The sequence below is a fragment of the Mirounga leonina genome, unplaced genomic scaffold (genome assembly GCF_011800145.1).
Source record: "Mirounga leonina isolate KUSES-001 unplaced genomic scaffold, KU_Mleo_1.0 Mir_94, whole genome shotgun sequence".
Lineage (NCBI taxonomy): Eukaryota > Metazoa > Chordata > Mammalia > Carnivora > Phocidae > Mirounga > Mirounga leonina.
In genome coordinates this window covers 58,787,010-58,805,657 of record NW_023270855.1, presented here as the reverse complement: position 1 = coordinate 58,805,657, position 18,648 = coordinate 58,787,010, and the positions used below count along the sequence as shown (strand labels likewise).

At 57.0% G+C, this 18,648-nt stretch overlaps 1 protein-coding gene across 2 annotated transcripts in view; it reads right to left on the bottom strand.

Moving 5' to 3' along the window:
* The window catches only part of SHC2 (SHC adaptor protein 2), a 29,696-nt gene that overhangs the window by 4,887 nt on the left and 6,161 nt on the right, over window positions 1-18,648 (bottom strand). The window contains exons 2-11 of one of the 2 annotated variants that reach the window (XM_034996629.1): window positions 11,676-11,746; window positions 9,861-9,921; window positions 9,566-9,685; window positions 8,325-8,378; window positions 8,115-8,166; window positions 7,895-8,021; window positions 6,429-6,591; window positions 5,710-5,773; window positions 2,238-2,381; window positions 143-453 (exon numbers count right to left, since the gene is read on the bottom strand). In XM_034996629.1, coding sequence (XP_034852520.1) covers window positions 143-453; window positions 2,238-2,381; window positions 5,710-5,773; window positions 6,429-6,591; window positions 7,895-8,021; window positions 8,115-8,166; window positions 8,325-8,378; window positions 9,566-9,685; window positions 9,861-9,921; window positions 11,676-11,746 — 1,167 coding nt within the window. The remainder of the gene's footprint in view (window positions 1-142; window positions 454-2,237; window positions 2,382-5,709; window positions 5,774-6,428; window positions 6,592-7,894; window positions 8,022-8,114; window positions 8,167-8,324; window positions 8,379-9,565; window positions 9,686-9,860; window positions 9,922-11,675; window positions 11,747-18,648) is intronic. The other variant, XM_034996631.1, reaches the window with a different exon arrangement.

The window sequence follows — 18,648 nt, the reverse complement described above, 5'->3', positions numbered from 1 at the left end:
CCTCCCCACTCAGCCCCCGCCCTACTCCGGCCCCGCCTCCAGCAGGTCGACCCTCCCCACTCCGCCCCCGCCTCCAGCCCGCGGACCCGCCCCCGCCCCGCCCAACCCCGGCCCCGCCTCCAGCCCCTGTGCCCCACCTTACCACGCCCTCGGGGTCCACGAGCAGCAGGTGCTTGGGCTGCCCCGCGTGCATGCCCGTGAGGACGTACTGCCCAGGGTTGGTGACGCTGTCGCGCACCAGGAAGTCCCCGTCGGCTCGAAGCAGCTTCTCCGCCGCCCTTCGGCTCATCTGGCCGTGGTACCAGGGCTCCTGCCGCAGCTGCTCCTCCGTGGGGGCTATGGGGGCCCGGCGGGTCGGGGGGCTGGGCCACTGGTCCTCCAAGGGAAGGGGCGCTGCCGCCGTGCCCGTCCCCACAGAGCACTCGTGCAGCTTGAGAGCATCCTCGAAGGGTCCTGCAGGCGAGGACGAAGTGCAGGAGGCAGGGGCGGACAGCTGCCCCCTGCTGGAAAGGGAGGGGTCTGGGCCGGGAAGGGAGAGCTCCAGGCGGTCGCCCCACCCCGGGGAGCTGAGCGCCTAGGGTGCATCAGACCTTGCACCGAGCCCACCGTACGTCGCTGGCTGCGTGCTGAGTGTGCACTGTGTGTGTGCGGAGTGGGTGTGTTCATGTGTTCTGTGTGCTGCGCGCTGCCTTCACCGTCTGTTGGGTTCTAGGAGCTAGGCGGGGTATTCTCTTGGATTTTTATGTATATGCCCATAACGGATATGCAAATAAAGTGCTTCTTTCTCCCCAATGTGTACACATCCTTCTTTTCCTCGTCTTGTCACTTTGGCTTCCTTCCCAATGCATATGCCTCCTGGCTCATTGACTGTCCGATCACACCGGCCAGCCCCTCATACAGCGCCGCATCTCGATTGCCCGCATGCCTTTCTCCTGCACACTCTCCTAGACAAGCTCCTAGCGGTCTGCAGAGCACCAGTGCGACAATGGACAGGCTGCTCGCCCTCTCTGAGCCTGTGCCCTCCTTGCAAAATTGGACGTGGGGCAGCACAGATCAGAACCCCAGCCCTGACCCCAACCCTGCACAGCTAGGTTCTGTGCCCCCACGCGCCTTCCCCTTTCTGTTCCTCGGGAATCCCTCCTGCCTGACTCCGTCAGTGGTCCAGGTGTAGCTGACCCAGCCTCCAGCTAGCAGGACCCGTGACCAGGCCTGGCCAGTCAACATCTTCATCTCACCCTCCCCCCACTGACCCAGGCTGGCCAAATCAGACGCAGACCCAGAATTTTCAATGGAAGGCTTGCTGGGGTTGCTGGGCCATCTGGTCACCCCAAGGGGACAGCTGGCCTCAGAAGCTCACACACTGGGGCACCTCCTTTCCCATCTGAGGACTGTTGTGAGGAGCCAGCAGGGGCCACGCTTTTAGCCCACTGACTGGGGCACAGTGAGTGCTCAATGGACGTTAGCTTGTGTCGTATCAGATGGTGGGGGAGGGACTTGGCAGACTTTGTGAAGGAAGAAATTTCCAGCTGACTTGGTTGGTTCTTGGGGATCTCCCACTAGAGAGGTGTCCTGAGGAAGGGAAATGACCCTGCCTGGGCCAGCATGGAGCCAAGAGCCCCGTGGTGCTGGTGGAAGAGGGTGGTGTTGGTGTTGTAAGGAGGGTGTTTGGACACAAGCCTCCTCCATTAGACCGAGTCCTCCCTCAGGCCAGGGTGTCCCAGAGGGAAGGAAGGACAGGGCTCCCCCATCAGTGGTTCACTCTATCAACATGTGGTTAGGCCTGCCTCATTAGACTGGGGTCCCCCCAAAGGAGCAGTCCCCCTAAGGGTGCCTCCCCCATCAGGCCAGGATTCCCAGTGCAAGGGGTTTGGGCCCACTTCCTCAAACTACGGAGGAGGGAGATAAAATTCCCTCATCAGACTGGGGAGACCCAGAGGGAAGGAGCTAAGCCTCCCCCAAGAGACTGAGGAGTCTCATAGAGAAGAGGGGCCTGAGCCTCCCCCCTCATACCAGCCACTCGTTCAAGGCCTCCCCTCAGACTAGGGACCCCTATAGAGAGGAAACTGGGTTACCCCCAAGAAACTGAAGAGTCCCAGGGAGAGGGGCCCCCAGAGCTTCCCCTATCAGATGAGAGAGTCCCCCCACCCCACCCTCACCAACTTGCAAAGTCCCAAGGGGAAGAAGGCCGGGCCACCCCCATCAGACCATGGGTTGCTAGGGGGCCTGCCCCCACATACGCATGTCAAACAGATCCTTCTTGGGACTGTCCTCTGGCTGCAGGGCCTCTGGGGCATCCAGACCCTGTGTGTTGACATACAGGTGGTCCTCGTAGTCTCTGGGGCCCCTGGCGTCGGCCTGCACGTAGCCGTCCCCTGGTGGGCCTGGGGAGCGCAGGAGGAGTGGAGGGGTCAGCTGGGGGAGCCCAGGAGAGGGGAGCAGGAGGAACCCCACCGGGAGCCCCACCCACACCTGCCGCCCTCCAGGAAGCGGTAGGCCGTCTGGAGCGACAGGCCCCGTAAATGTTCATCCAGGGGCTGTGGGGCACTAGAAGGCCACCACCCGGGGAGGGGCCACTGCCACCAGGCAGGACGGTGGCAGAAAGCCCCACACTTATGTTAAATGCCTACATCCAAAAAAGAATCACGATGAAACTGGTCTCCCTGTAATTATGTTATCCTATCCACATGACACATGGGTCACTTGATTCTGTTCCTGTTCTATTTTAGGATTTCCTTTCTTTCCTTCTTAATTGCATGTGCAGCATCGCCATGGTTCAAAACTCACACAGACAGCAGAAGTTACCCTCAGAGGAATTTTTCACTTGGGTCCACTCGGATTCTGCTGGATCCTGACCAGTCCTCTGGCCTCGCCCAAGGTGTCCTACCAGGTGCCAGGGGTTTGCTGGGCTGAGAGGCGAGAAATGGCATCTAGGGGATATTAATTTCCATTTCTCGTATTTTGAGCAAGGCTGAGCTTCTCTTCCCAGATTCAGAAGGCATTCGTGTGTATTTTTCTCAGAACTGTCTATTCATTTCTAAACATCACTGTTTTTAATCCTTGGCAGAGAAATAATGATTTCAATACACTGCATGGCCATATCCAGCCCGAGGACCCTACAGTTTATTACATCCATGTTTTTTTGTTTGTTTTTTTGTTTTTTTTTAAAGATTTTATTTATTTATTTGACAGAGAGAGACACAGCGAGAGAGGGAACACAAGCAGGGGGAGTGGGAGAGGGAGAAGCAGGCTCTCCGCGGAGCAGGGAGCCCGATGCGGGGCTCGATCCCAGGACCCCGGGATCACGACCTGAGCCGAAGGCAGACGCTTAACGACTGAGCCACCCAGGCGCCCCTATTACATCCATGTTATGCCAGCTACATCTTTACCCTTGTGGACATGTGAACTCACATACCAGTTCCACCTGCCCTCTGTGGACACGAGCAAGTCTGCTAACCTCTCTGTGCCCCAGTCTCTTCCTCGGCAAAGTGGGGAGATAGGAGTAGCTCCTTTACAAGCAGGGCTGAGGATTAAAACCTTAGAACAGTATATGGCAAAAGTTACAATTCAGGGATGCCTGGGTGGCTCAGTCGTTAAGCGTCTGCCTTCGGCTCAGGTCATGATCCCAGGGTCTTGGGATCGAGCCCCGCATCGGACTCCCTGCTCCGCAGGAAGCCTGCTTCTCCCTCTCCCACTCTCCCTGCTTGTGTTCCCTTTCTTGCTGTCTCTGTCAAATAAATAAAATCTTTAAAAAAAAAATGCTCAAAATCATGAATCTTTCAGGAAATGCAATTAAAACTACACTGAGGGGTGCCTGGGTGGCTCAGTCGTTAGGTGCCTGCCTTCAGCTCAGGTCACGATCCCAGCGTCCTGGGATTGAGCCCCGCATCGGGCTCCCTGCTCCGCGGAGAGCCTGCTTCTCCCTCTCCCACTCCCCCTGCTTGTGTTCCCTCTCTCGCTGTGTCTCTCTCTGTCAAATAAATAAATAAAACCTTTTTTAAAAAATTAGTTTTGGGGCACCTGGCGGCTCTGTCGGTGAGCAGACGTCTGCCTTCAGCTCAGGTCATGATCCCGGGGTCCTGGGATCGAGCCCCGCATCGGGCTCCCTGCTCAGTGTTCCCTCTCTCAAATAAATAAATAAATAAAATCTTTATAAAAAGAATATTATGATTCAATATGAGTGCTGACAATGTGCCAGCCCTGGGTGGCTGCTGCAGGCAGAGGGGTCTGAGCCCAGGCTTCCTGGTCTGCCTGGACAGAGGCACCAATTCTCCCAGCCTCTCATAGCCAGGGCCAGGTAAGAAGGAAGAAGCCCAGGTTGTAGGAATCCAGACTGAGAGAGAATTCCTGGACATCGGAGCTGGGGCATGAACATACTGGTAGGATTTCTTGGCTAGAGAACAGGGAAAGGCATAACAAGAAGCACCAGCAGCTGGTGCAGAGGATCAGGGCTGGGAGATACTGGGGAGCCCTGGGAGTCCGGGGTGACAGGGGGCAGTCAGCCCAGGTACCAGGGCCAGATCTTAGCTGGGCACCCGCTGGGTGCCCAACGACAAAAGTGGTCTTTAAGCACCATGCTGGGAGTCACGAAAATGCCCAGATTATTTGGGAAGATCTAAAAAAAAAAAAACCCAAACCCAGCACAGATGTTAGGGAGGCTGTGGGGGAACAGGCAGCTGCAGTGGGGCTGGTGGGCGGACAGCCTCGAAGCCTCTGGTAGCTCGACTAACAGGCTCTGCTCCTGGCCGTCCCCCAGCTCGGCCTCCGCAGGGCAGACACAGGGCTGAAAGACCCTCCGTGCCTGGCAAGAGGGGCTGCAGGAATGAGCAAACTGCGGGGCCTGGGGGAGAGCTTGCAGCCCTTCAGAAGGACCTCACGGTGAGCAAGGACCAGCATGCCTCGGGGGCCATCATCTTTTCGCTTCTCCCCACGTCTGAAAGGAGACACAAATGTGCCAGGGTGGGTGAGCTCCCGGACAGGGAGCGGGGTGCAGGTCACTTCTAATTACGTGTAACGGGATAAGATGCTCACGGGCTAAAAACGCAATCATTTTGTTAAAACAAAAACCCATGGTACCTTGATGGGAGGGCAACTGCGTGATTTCATCAAAATAGAACAAGCAGTCACTCCCCTGGGGACAGACTCTACTGAGACCCCTGAACCCGCCTCATGCTGATATCACAGCAAACACCTGGAGGTCTACCCACACGCCTGTGAGTCAAGTAGAGGCAAAATAGAAAAGACCCTCCACAGGGTGGAGGAGTCCACTGTGGGGACAAGGGTGAGGGCATCTGCGTGGATGGACGTGGAAAGAACTCCAGGACAGATGGCTACGTGGAGAAAGCGAGGTGGACCTGTTCACAGCATGCCACCATCTGTAGGACTGCGGAAAACGATACACGCACTTGAATGGGCTTGAATATACGTGGAGAATTCTGGGAACATAATGGAAACTAGTAACTACTAACAGTTGGTGGCCTGACTGGGGAGGTGGGCAGGGGGCCCAGCAACTTCTCACTGAATGCTTTTTTATGCTCTGGCATTTGAACCATGTAAATGCAGTATCTCTCCCCAAAATGCAATGAAACTAGTCTGTGCAGAATAAAAAGAAACTGATGTTGTCAAACCTCCTAAGAGGATGGGGAGTGAGCATGGTCTCAGAGGTGAAAGTGAAAAGAGAGAGACAGTGTGGGGAGGGGCTGGGGCACCTACCAGTACCTGAGGGGCCCAGGTCCCACGGCAGGCTGTGCGTGTCCCTTTGAGCAGGAGATACCCCCTGAAAAAGAGAGTGACGGGTCCTCCGGCCATGTGCAAGTCCCCCTTCCCAGCCCAGCACCCAGGCTCCCCCAGCGCCCCACCCTCCTGCATGGTTGGAGACCTAAGTCAGAGGCAAAGGGAAGCTCTAAACCCTCTAAACCCTTCCCCCAGCCCCTGGCTCTGAAACTGCCCTCCCCATCCCTCCACCCACCTCTGCTGCAGCCTCAGCTGCCCTCTCGGTTCCAGAAGGGGTCTGCACCTTCCTGCCACCTGCCACATGCTGTTCCCTCCACCTGGATGCCCCTCCCTGTGCCGCTCTCCCAGGCAACTCCTATTCACCCGTCAGGGCCTGGCCCAAACACTGCTTTTTCATGAAAGTCCTCCTGACCACAGAGTGAGTCTCCCCATCATATATTCCCATTACTGCCCCTGGACTCCCATTTCATGGCCCTGATGAAACTGCTGATACAGGATCTACTTAGTGTCTGAGTCTGGAGGAGGGCCAGACCTTCTGTGCATCTGGGGAAGGAGGGAGGAAGGGGGAAAGGAAGCACAGGGCCCTCCACTGGGATCAAGGAGAAGCCGAAGGAAACTCTAGGGTAAGGCCCAAGGAGTCAGTGCCTGAGGACAACCCTGCCCCCCCGCCCCCACCCACGAGGTCCACAGAGGCTGACCTGGCCGAGGGCTCCGAGGGCCCCGAGGGCACAGGGCTGAGTTAGGGTGAGCCTGGAGTCCACCAGCCCACCCAGGGGCGGCTCCTTCCCTGGGACGCTGTTGTAGTAATCGTGTTCCGTTTCCTCCTCGTCCCCCCAGGCCGACTCCTCTGGCCTGGTCAGCCTGGGGACAGACAGCAAGCGGGAGCACAGGCAGGAGCCCCAGGACTCGGGGGCAGAGAGAATGGGGGACACCCAAGAGGGTGCCAAGGCCTTGTGGCTTGAGCTTGGCCCAGTGGGTGGGACGAGCCAGGCCTCGGGGACTCTGACCCTGCCTCCTCTCAGGCTGAGGGTAGGGGGAGCTGGGTGCTCTTTCCTCCTCTACAAAACAGGATCTCGCGCACTTCCCAGCACTTCTGCTAAACTACAGCAGGTCCTGGCTCCCTTCCGCCCATCGGAGGGGGCGGGGGGGGGCGGGGGGAGACCCCGAGAGAGAACACTACCCCCAGCTTGCACCCAGAGCCTCGGGGCCAGGGTGGAAGTACCCTCCGCGTTGCAACGTCCTTGCCCTCTGGCCCTGCAATGGCACCTGTGGGTCCTGAGAGCAAAACAGGGGAAGCTGCCGGCACCAGAGGGCCCCCCCCACAGCCCCTGCGAGGCAGAGGCGGCTGCAGATGCCCCGCCACGGGAGGCAAACACGGGTGTGCATGTGTGACGGAGCGTGAACCTGTGGGGAAGGAGGCCCAGACACGCAGGTGAGGGGCGGTGCGGTGAAGACTCATGCGGCTCTGTCTGCCCCTGCATACTCTGCCTCTTCCTTATCATGCACACATTTGAATTTCTAACACATTCATTTACTCATTATTTAGTCTAGCAAATTTCTACCTCGTGTATTAAGTAGCTGAGAGCAGGGCTCCGCAAATCTGGCCGGCTGCCCGTATGCGTGCAGCCCAGGAGCTAAGAATGGTTTCTTCTCTTTTAAGCCACAGAACTTTTAAATGATTCAGAGAGCATCCAAAGAACAATATTTGGTGACACGTGAAAGTCACATGAAATTCAAAACTTAGTGTCTATAAATACAGATTTCCTGGCCCGGGGCCCACTGATCCTTTTAAGCATCCCCGCACGGCTGCTTTTGCCACAACGGCTGAGACAGGTGGTCTGGCCGCAAAGCCGAAAACACCGACCGGCCCTTTGCAGAAGTGTGGGCCACCCCCGCCCAGCCTGGGGATGACAGCAGCTGTGGACTGGCTCCCCGATTCCTCGCCTTGGCCAGGGCAGAGCAGGATGTGTTCATCCCGGGCTTACAGATGAGGGAATGGGGACCTGGCGGCTGAGCCGCAAGCCCACAGGGTGCACAGAGGAAAGACGGGACAAAGCGGAGACCTGCACCCAGCACGGAGGAGGTGAGCGTGGGGACTGTGCATCTGGCCTCGGTCAGGTGACACGCTATCTCCAGGAAGACGGGGACGAGGTGGGCCTGGTACCTTTCTGGGGGCACGACCACCCGGGGCGGGCTGTGCAGGTACTGTTTGAAGCGCAGCTCGAAGGCTTGGCCCACGGTGCTGATGATGCTCTGGGCGAGGCCCTCACAGCACTCCAGGATGTGGCAGGCTGCAGAGGGTTGTTCGTCACACAGCATGAGCATGGCCTGGGCTGGCTGGCCCACCAGCCACAGGGCCCCCGCCCACCCCGCCGGGACCTCACCTCTCTGGTTGATGGGATCCTTGGCTACATAGGCCACATAATCCATCATGTCCTGGGGAGGGAGAGGACGGGGCGTGGGCAAGAGGTCAGCTGGACCCGCCCGGGCCAGCCTGGCCGGGATGCCAGCCTCCATCGGTAGCAGTGTGGGGGCAGGGGCTTCCGCAGGGGACAGAGGGGACCAGGAGTCCACCCGCCAGCCGCTGGCCTTACCGTGTCGCCGCCTGATGCGAAGGAGATGGACTGCATGTGGTGGTTGGCAATGATCTGGCCAGAGAGAGACACACATGGTCGCGGGAGCGGTCACGGGGGACGCCTCCCACACACGGCTGGGGCTGGTCACGAGGCCAGGGCCACGGGGAGGGGACCAGGAACGCAGCTGGGTGGGGCGCCCCCAGGGCAGGATGCAGAGGCCACCCCACCCTCACACGAGCACATGAACGCCCCCAGATTTCAGATGTACAGACACACGCAGCTGCTCACACACGGACCAGAGCCACACACTCTGACACGCTCAGACCTCTTCGCACCCTGACCCACACCCCCTCACACAGACACCCAGGTGCGGCGCGCTCATCTGCACACCGGTGCAGCCCTGCAGGCAGGGAGAGACACAGGCGGGACCCCCTGAGGCTCCAGGCCCCGCACCGGCACCGTGCGCTCACTCGCACGCTCACTCGCACGCTCACCCACACGCTCACTTGTGCACGCGTCCCCGTATTTGCAGGCTGTCTTGTGTGCACATTCGCACACTCGTTTCCATGTTCATCTGTGTGCTCGTTGGCCACCACCCACTGCTGTCCGGAGTGCTCACGTTCCTCCCCTCCTCCCCAGGCTCTCCACAGATGCGCTGGCTTGGGCTCCCTCCCTCCTTGTGCCCCCACAGCCACAGGTCACGGCACTTCCCGGGGTCACAATGCTCTCTGGACAAATCCTAGAGCTGTGACTTGTCGGCTCTGTCCCCCCACAGGGGGACCTCTGCCTGGGCTGTCCTCTGCTTACCTCCTCCCTAGTGTCACCACCTCCAGGAAGCCCTCCGTGACGCCCCTGCTAGGTCACAGTGCCTGCTGTACGCCTACAACATCCCTTGCCTGGCCCCACGGTCCTTTTTGGAATTTGTAATTATTCCCTTACTTAGCTGGTTTGTTTCCACCAGAAGATTCCAAGCCAGGGCCCTCCCCCGGGCACTGCTGACACTGGGTCTGGGTCACTCTCTGCAGGGGCGTCGTGGGCATGGTGGGGGCTTGGCCGCATCCCTGGCCCCAGCGCCTCATGCGGACTGTGGCTGCCACGAGGGCAGCTCAGCTCCTGGCTTGGTGGCGGGGGGGGGGTCTCAGCACATCTCCAGGTAAATGTGTCCACACACAGCCCTGCACCCACCATCCCTCCAGCTCCACCCACAAGTGCCCGGACCTGCCCTGCGCAGGGCTGGGGATGCAGGCGGTGGCACTCACCTGGCGTGTGGCAGGCACAGAGAGGTTGAGGCCATCGGTGGAGATGCTCACAGCGATACTCATGCCCGCAAAGCGCAGGTTGCTCTTGCCCAGGATGGAGGCCAGCGCTTTGTTGGGGGCCTGGGGACGGGGCAGAGGGCAGTGCCGGGCCTGCAGGCTGGGGAGCCTGGGCACGGGGGAAGGTGGGGCTGCAGAAGGGCTCTGGCTGGGGCAGGGTCCAAGGACGGCCACGGTACCCCCACTGCTCCAGCCACACCCACCAGCACCACTCAGGGACCACAAGCCCCTCACCCACCTTCTTCTTCCAGGAGCCCCGGACACCAGGCACCGCCTCATGAAGCCGGTTGATGGCTTCCCTGTGTGGGGGGAGGGAGGAGGGGCTTAGTGAGCTTGGAGGTGGGAAGGGGGGTGTGGGGAGGAGGCAAGAGCTCAGAGAGTGTGGGGCTCACAGGAGGGACAGAAGCTAGGGCGCCTGGAAAGAGGCGGAAGGAACAGAGCCATGGACCAGGGGCTACCAGCCCCCACCCCATTTGTACCTGCAGACATCCCCACACACACCGCGCTTGGCTCTCGCCCTCTGGCACCTCCTTCTCAGTGACCAACGCATCCCTGGGCCACAGCCCAACTCAAAACCATAGGGGTCGGATCCAGGGGGACCAGCATAGCTCCTGAGCCCAGACCCCAAGTTCCATGTGGCCACAGGCCAGTCAAGATCCCCATCTGTGGCATGAGAGAGTGATCTTTGCTCTGGGCTCCCCCAGACAGTAAGGAACAGACCATTGTGAAACTGCTAATCCCCCGGGGGGGGACCAGAACTTCACAGGACCCTAAAGGTCAGACCACACCAGACCCCCAAAAATGCTGGTGCCACGAGAAGAAACTAGACCCTCACATCCAACCAGCAGGAAGGTAAAACGGTGCTGCCACCTGGAAACGGTCCAGTAGCCCTTCAAACAGTAAGACATGGGGTCACCGCACAGCCCAGCATCCCCTTCCCACATCCGGGTAACATGCACAGGAGAAATGAAAACACACACCCACACAAGACCTGTTCATAGCAGCACACATCATGATAATCACCAACAGGTGGAAGCCACCCAAGGGTCCACTGACCGGTGAACAGATACACACACGGTCCCCCACGCGTGGGAGCGACCCTCGGCCGCGGACAGGAGCCAGGCGCCCACACGCACGGCCCCGGGGACGGACCCCGAGCCCACGACGCTCAGGGAGGGCGCCAGACACGGAAGGCCACACGGGGTGTGAGTCCACGTGGGGAACACGTCCAGAACAGGCTCATCCACAGACAGGAAGGGGGCTCGTGGGGGCCGGGGGCTGGGGAGAATAGGGGGTGACAGATGGGGACAGGGTTTCCTTTTGGGCTGATGGAACATTCTGGAATTAGGGAGGGAGTGGTTGCACAGCTCTGTGAGGAAACCAAAACACATCGAATTGTGCACTTTAAGTGGGTGAATTGTTTGATGTGTGAATTACATCTCAGTAGAGTGTTTCTGTGTCTACGGTGAAAGGACTAATTCAGTTTTCACATGCAAAAAGATGTCAATCCTTTCTGTCTCAGCCCTGGTTGTAGCCATGACTCTTCATGACTCTGCTCCTGGCAGCTCAGAGCATCATGAGATCAATGTGCTTTCTCTGCACCAAAAAAAGCACGGACAACAGAAATGCTATCCCCGCCCTGGACAGGCTCCCAGCCCCTTCCAGCCCTGACCTGAGTCCTAACCGGGAACCAGCCAGCACCCGCAGGTCCCACGACCTGCTGGGGCATCTCCCAGCACCCCTGTGGGACCCACACACTGGGAGGGACCAGGTGTCATCTCTACCTGACAGAGAGAATCCAGAGTCTGAGGAGCAAGGGCACCTGGAGGGCGGGACAGAGCTGGGACTCAGACACCATGTGCCCCACCCCAAGGCCCTCCTAAGTCCACGCCACACTGTTCCCCAAGCTGTGCGGCAGGAGGGAATGTCACTGCGCCTGCCATCCTGGGTTCCTGGGGCAAACTGTCTGAGCCGCCTCTCCGAAACCTCCCATCAGCCCTCCCCCAGCTGCTCCGAACCCCCAGCCCCACAGCAGCCGGTCTCAAAGCCTCACCTGGTCACCTGGGTGCGGGTGTTAAAATCCAGAGAGCGCATGGAGCGGAGGACTTCAATGCAGCCCATGTACTAAGGGAAGAGAGAACGAGCGGTTAGCAGGCAGGCCCCAAGCCCCAGCCCAGGAGAGCCTGGGTCGGGGGACAGGTGAACCCAAGCCCTTCCTCCAGCAAGTGCTTCACTCGCATCTCTTGCCCCCACTGGGCTGGAGCCCTGTCCCCTGTGCTCGACCATGTCCAGCCTTGCTGCCTCGGGGCCTTTGCACCTGCTGTCTCCTTGCTGCTCCCTTTCCCATCGACGTGCAGACTGGTTCCTTCCTTATCTTCAGGCTCAGCATCACCTCCTCAGAGCCGCCTTCCCTGACACTAAGCAAGTTATTTCCTGGTTGATCCCTCCAGGCTCAGTCATGCTGTTGGTCTAACCATCTGCTGTTTGTTCTCGCTTTCTGTTCCACTAGAGCAGGAGCCCAGGAGGACCAGGATGGTGACCAGGATGGGGATGCTGTTGCTCACTACTGCAGCCCCAAAGCCCAGCACAGGGCCTGCAGGCAGATGGGGAGGAAACCATCTGGCCCATGAAACCCAACGCACTGACTACCTGACCCTTTCCAGGAAACGTGTGCTAACTCCTGCCTGGGCCGCCTTCGCCGCAGAAAGAGGCTTCAGAGCCTCCAAGAGACGATGCTGAGGGACAGCAGAGGCAGAAACAGCCTGCAGAGCTCCCAGCCTCTGCCAAGGGAGGGGGAGCAGGGGCCAGCCCCGGGCCAGGAGCCTCGCTCCAGCTGGTGTCTGGGTGCTGGGGGGTGTCTGCACCGAAAGCACGCAGCGGCCCCACTCCTATGCACATGCGCAGTATGCGTGTGCCACGTCCAGAACGGGCAAGTCCACAGAGACCGAAAGGTGGTTGGCGGGTGCCAGCAACTGGGGGAGGAGCGGGGAGGGCGGCTAACGGGACGGGTTTTTCTGGGACGAGGGAATGTTCTGGAACTAGAGAGTGGTGACGGTTGCACGACCTTGTGAATGTACTAAATACCATTAAATTGTGTGTAGACTTCAAAATGGGTGATGGTTGGGGCGCCTGGCCAGCTCAGCCAGTGGAACATGCCACTCTTGATCTCGGGGTTGTGAGCTCAAGCCCCGTGCTGGGCCTAGACCTTACTTACAAAATAGAATAAAATAAAATAAGATAAGATAAAATAAAATAGATAAAATATAGAATACAATAGAATACAATAGAATAGAATAGAAAATAAATAAAATGGTTAACGGTTAACTATTGTAAATGTTACCTCAATTTTTAAAAAACCTAGACGAACACACACTTTGACCTTGAAACTGCATTTTTAGGACTTTACCCCACAGACACATCAGCCCCGGGGCTGCCGGTGTGTGCAAAGTCACCATGTGGGGTGGCCCATGTCCCGCCCTCTCCACAGGGCTCTGAGCCTGCAGCACTAGAAGGGGAACAGGTGGGCAGGTGTTTGCTGCCCCCAAGCAGCCCCAGTGCGTCAGTGCCCACCCACTCCCTTTTCCCCCAAGCTCCCCCTCGTGCTAGCCCCAGGGGCTGGTCCCCTATACCTGGCCCTCCTCTCTGAGTCCTGCCCCTCAGGTACACCTTTTGCACACACCCTCCCTTCCTGTGGGGACCCGTAGCACTGAACAAATTAGCAAGAAATTAGAGACACCCTGAAACACAACACATCCAGTTTTGTGAGATTCAATATATGACCCCAGTTCAACTGGAATTGCCATTAAACAATGACTATTTTCTTTTATTTTTTAAGATTTTATTTATTTATTTGACAGAGAGAGACACAGCGAGAGAGGAAACACAAGCAGGGGGAGTGGGAGAGGGAGAAGCAGGCTTCCCGCTGAGCAGGGAGCCCGACGCGGGGCTCGATCCCAGGACCCCGGGATCATGACCTGAGCTGAAGGCAGACACTCAAAGACTGAGCCACCCAGGCGCCCCATGAATATTTTCTTAGTATAAGTATGTCCCAAATAGTGCATGGGGCATACTTATACCAAAAATTATTGGTGTTCATTGGAACTTTTCATTTAACTGGGTGCCCTGTCTTCTTGCTAAATATAAGCAAATCATGGTTCTTGGAATGGAAGAGTATGCATTAGTAAAAAAGACAAGAATTTTTTAATGTATTTATATGAGATTATCTCCAAGGTCTATCATTAAGTAGCAAAAACAAGGTGTAGAACAGAGGTCTTGGTGAGTCACCATTCATGTGGACAAGGGGTCAAGGAGGAACACGTGCACACATGCATGTAAATACAGTGTGTGTGTGTGTGTGTTTGCACGAGCATAGATGAATAATTCTAGCAGGTTACAGTGGGTGCTTCTGGGAGAGAAACCGTATGCTGTTGACAGACTGTAAACATGTCCGCAAGTCATTCCTCCCCCCATCCAAGCCCTTGGATTGGCCACGGGACTTTGGGCCAATGGGATGTCAGCCAAGATGACACAGTCAAGGTTTAAAGGGCACTTGTGCCTGGAGCTTGTCCCCCCACTGGTCTCAGGTCCCTGCAATCCTGCCAGGCCAGCCTGCTCCATTAGGACAGACATGTGGCCCATCCCCATCATCCCAGCTGACACTGGCCAATCGCCATGTGAATGAAGAGACCATTCAGCCCCAGCTGACCCACAGAACCACAAGAAATAATAAATGTTTGTTGTCCTGCACTAGATTGTGGGATGATTTGTTACATGGTGACTGCTAACTGAGATAGTGACCAGATGAAGAGTAGGAGCAAGCCAAGCAAAGACCCAGGCAAAGGGAATGACAAGTACAAGACCCAGAAGTGAGAGCAAGCATGGAGAAGCCACAGACTCACTCCAGTGTAGCTAGAGCAGAGAATCAAGGAGCAAAGAAAGATGACAGGACATAAGCAAGGAGGTTGCAATGCCCTAGGGCTGTGATGAGGGGCTGGGTTAAGCTGGGGAGCCATGGAAGACTTTTAAGTAGGGGAGTGAACAGATCTGTCTCACCTTCTCTTGGATGGATGATGGATGGATAGATGGATGGTTGGATGGTTGGATGGATGGGTGATGGATGGGTGGGTGGACAGATGGGTGATGGATAGATGATGGATGGTTGGATGGATGGGTAATGGATGGATGATGGATGGATAGATGGATGGATAGATAGATGATGGATAGATGGGTAGATGGATGGATAGATGGAGGGATGATGGATGGATGGATGAAGGATGGGTGGATATATGATGGATGAATAGAGAGATGACAGATGGACAGAAGGATGGGCCATGGATGGACGGACAGATGGATGGGCAAATGGATGATGGATGATGAATGGACAGATAAACAGGTGACGGATGGACAGAGGGATGGATGGGTGGACGGATGGTGGATGGGTGGACGAATGGATGATGGATGGACAGATGGACAGATGGATGGGCATGGCTTATATGCCAGGCATGTGTTAGACATGTGGGACCTCAAAGGGAATTTGCTGTGGTCCCTGCTCCCAGGAGTGGATTTTCTCACTGAGAGGACAGCTTTGGTGGGACGCTGGCTGCCCAACAGGTATCATCCCTCTGGGTGTGGCATCTGTGCAGTGGGTGTTGGTGTTCTAGGCCCAGGGTGAAGGGTTCTGATTCCCATACCACCCCCAGGCTCACCCCAATTAATGTCCAGCCCTCTCTAACTGCTCCAGTGTGTCCCCAGCCCCTGCTTGGATGAAGGGTGGGGTGCGCGACTTAACTGCACTGGAGAGATGGGGGCTCACACAAGAGGGGATGCAATGGGGCCACCCCGGAGGGCTGGGAACAGGGACTGAAAACTCAGATGCTGATGGGGCCAGGCAGGGGAGGCTAGCAGATGGTCAGAGTGGGCTCCTGCACCCACAGACAATAGTACCTACTGACCACATAAGCACGCAGGACAAATTACCTCTCTTGATGCTCTGTGCCCACGCCAAAGTGACAACTGTGACCCTCAGGAAACGCAGGTCCAAGGAGGCTCAATAAAAGTTACGAGCCTGTAGGTGGCAGAGGCAGGATTTGAACCCACTCCCTCAGGCTCTGGAGTCCCACCAGTGCACGGCCAGAGGTGGGGGGGGGGGGTACGTACACTGCATATTCCATAGCCAGAGGGGCCCAATGCTGCCAGACACCGGATTTTTTTAAAAAGACACCAGAAATCCAGGGCTTTTGTGTGAAACCTCCTAATTTGTAAACATTGACCAGAAATTGAATTTTTACTTTTAAATAGACAGCAGGGGGAGAAGCTCAGAGGTCAGATTCAGCCCTGGGTCTGCCAGGGAACATGACCTCTGCCCGGGAAGCACAACCCACCGGACACCAGTTGTGGTGGGTTGGATGCTGGCCTCGCTTGAAGGGTTTGTCCACCTGCTCACCCCCAGAGCCTGCGGATGGGCCCTAAATCCAAGACGGGGGTCCCGGTAAGATGCAGGCGGAGCTCAGAGTGACCCATCTGCAAGCCGAGGGCCCCCGGGCACCTCCAGGACCTGGGGGAGCCTGGACAGGATCCTCCCTTGGAGCCTCAGCAGGAGCCCGCCATGCAACACCTGCGTCTCAGACCTGCAGCCTCAGGGGAAGAAGACTCCGCCGTTGATTTAAGCTGCCCAGTGTGCAGTGACTTGTTACAGCACCCAGGACACTGATACAGAAGGTCAGGAGGAGACCCCAAATGGCTCTGTATCCCACCTTCCCCTTTTCACACGTGGAGGTAGAGGCAGCCCAGAGCCCAACCTAGAATGCTACAGGGAAGGAGCTGATCTACACGTGGGGAAACTGAGGCCCGGAGAGGTGAAGGGACGGAGCTGAGCTCCGGCAGCAGGCCAGGCTAGAGATCTGATGAGCACCCTGCTCTCCAAACTCCCAGCAGGCGAGACCCTCCAACACCTGTTGACTTCCTTACGTGTATGGCCCAGACTATTACTTGCTTAACATTCTATTTTAAGTAGACTCCATTTATAAACATAACTGGGTTGGGGCACCTGGGTGGCTCAGTCGTTAAGCCTCTGCCTTCAGCTCAGGTCATGATCCCAGGGTCCTGGGATCGAGCCCCGCATGGGGCTCCCTGCTCCGCGGGAAGCCTGCTTCTCCCTCTCCCACTCCCCCTGCTTGTGTTCCCTCTCTCACTGTCTCTCTCTCTGTCAAATAAATAAAATCCTAAAAAAGAAAAAAAACATAACTGGGTTTATTTTTTAAGGAAATGGCAGGAAATGACTCAAGTCTTCATCAATAGATGATCAGACCCATGTAGTGGGTCAACCACGCACTGGAGCGTCCCTCGGCCACAAACAGGAGCGAGGCGCCCACACGCACGGCCCCGGGGACGGACCCCGGGCCCACGACGCTCAGGGAGGGAACCAGACACAGAAGGCCACGTGGGGTGTGAGTCCACGTGGGTGACACGTCCAGAACAGGCTCATCCACGGACCAGAAGGGGGCTCATGGGGGCCAGAGTTTTCCTGACAAGCACTAGAATGAACATGCCATGATCATAATGGGAAGTGTCCGTCCAGGCAATTTCTGCTAGGACAAACCAGTGGAAGTTTGTAGGCAACCAGGATGTTTGCACAGCCTCTAAATCCTCCTCTCCAGGGAAGTTCCAGAGTATGGGGATGCGGGGAGGGGGGGGGGGGGGACTCTGCAGGTGCCTGGGGCAGGGCAGGAGCACAGCTAGGCTAGGTCTGCGGTGGCCGCGCTCCTGGTGAGCAAAACCAAGTCCTGCCATGAACTTGAGACTCCGGTACATGCTTTACATTCATTATCCCTCAATTCTGAAGGTCTGACCCCAAATTAAGAGGTACCTCCCCACAGAAACTTACTACTTATAAAGGAGACAAAGGTCACCCTAGCCAGCGCGTGGGTCTCCTGGGCCCTCTAACGAAGCAGCACAACCGGGACAGCTGACAACAACGGGACTTTATTGTCTCCCAGTTCTAGAGACCAAAGGTCTAAAATCAGATGTGGGCAGGGGGCACTCCCGCTGGGGGCTCCAGGGCAAGGCCCCAGCTTCTGACGGCAGCGATGGCCCCAGGCCCTTGCAGGTACACGCTCGACTCTGCCTCTGTTGTCACATGGCTTCTCCCTGTGTATGTGTCCACGTTTCTCTCTCTTTAGAAGGACACCATCTTGTTAGATTTCCATGCTCTGGGGCGGCTGGGGGGCTCTGTCGGTAAAGTGTCTGACTCTTGATTTTGGCTCAGGTCATGATCTCAGGGTCATGAGATGGAGTCCTGCTCCTGGCTTCACGCTCAGCGAGGAGCTGCTGGAGAGTCCCTCTCCCTCTGCCCCTCCCCCGCTCTCTCTCTCTCTCTAAAGATTTTCGGTCCATCCTAATCTAATAATCTAGGACAGCCTCATCGTCACCAGATTATATCTGCAAATAAAGTCACATTCTGAGGTCCCAGTGGCCATGAAGTGGGGGGGGACACCATTCTTACCAATACACCAGGTGACCCAAGTTTCCAGAATTGGTATCAGGACTGGCATCCATCCCCCGCTCTTGCTTTGCTTAATGGGGAAGACACAGCACAGCCCTGTGCTTCCTGCCCAGGCTGCACAACCTGAACCCAGTCGTGAGCAAACACCTGTCGGACACCAGCCAAGAGAAAACTGCAAAATCAACAGTGCACAGGGTACCCCGCTCTTCGCACTGGGAGTCTCACATTCACACCACAGTCCTAGGTCCCTCAGGACGTCAGAACATCCTGCCGGGCGTTCATGTACGTGGAAAACCCTGTATGATCATCATGCCTCCAATCTAACTCACTTCACCCATAACACGAGGCATGTGGGGCAATTTTTGTTTGTTTACTTTCTAACTGTGGTAGAATACACGTAAGAGTCACCATCGTAACCATCACATGAAGCCCACTCACACCATCCTGCAACCACCCCCACCCTCCGTCTCCAGAACGTCCCATCTCCCCACACGGAGACTCTGTCCCCGTGAAGCACGGACTCCCC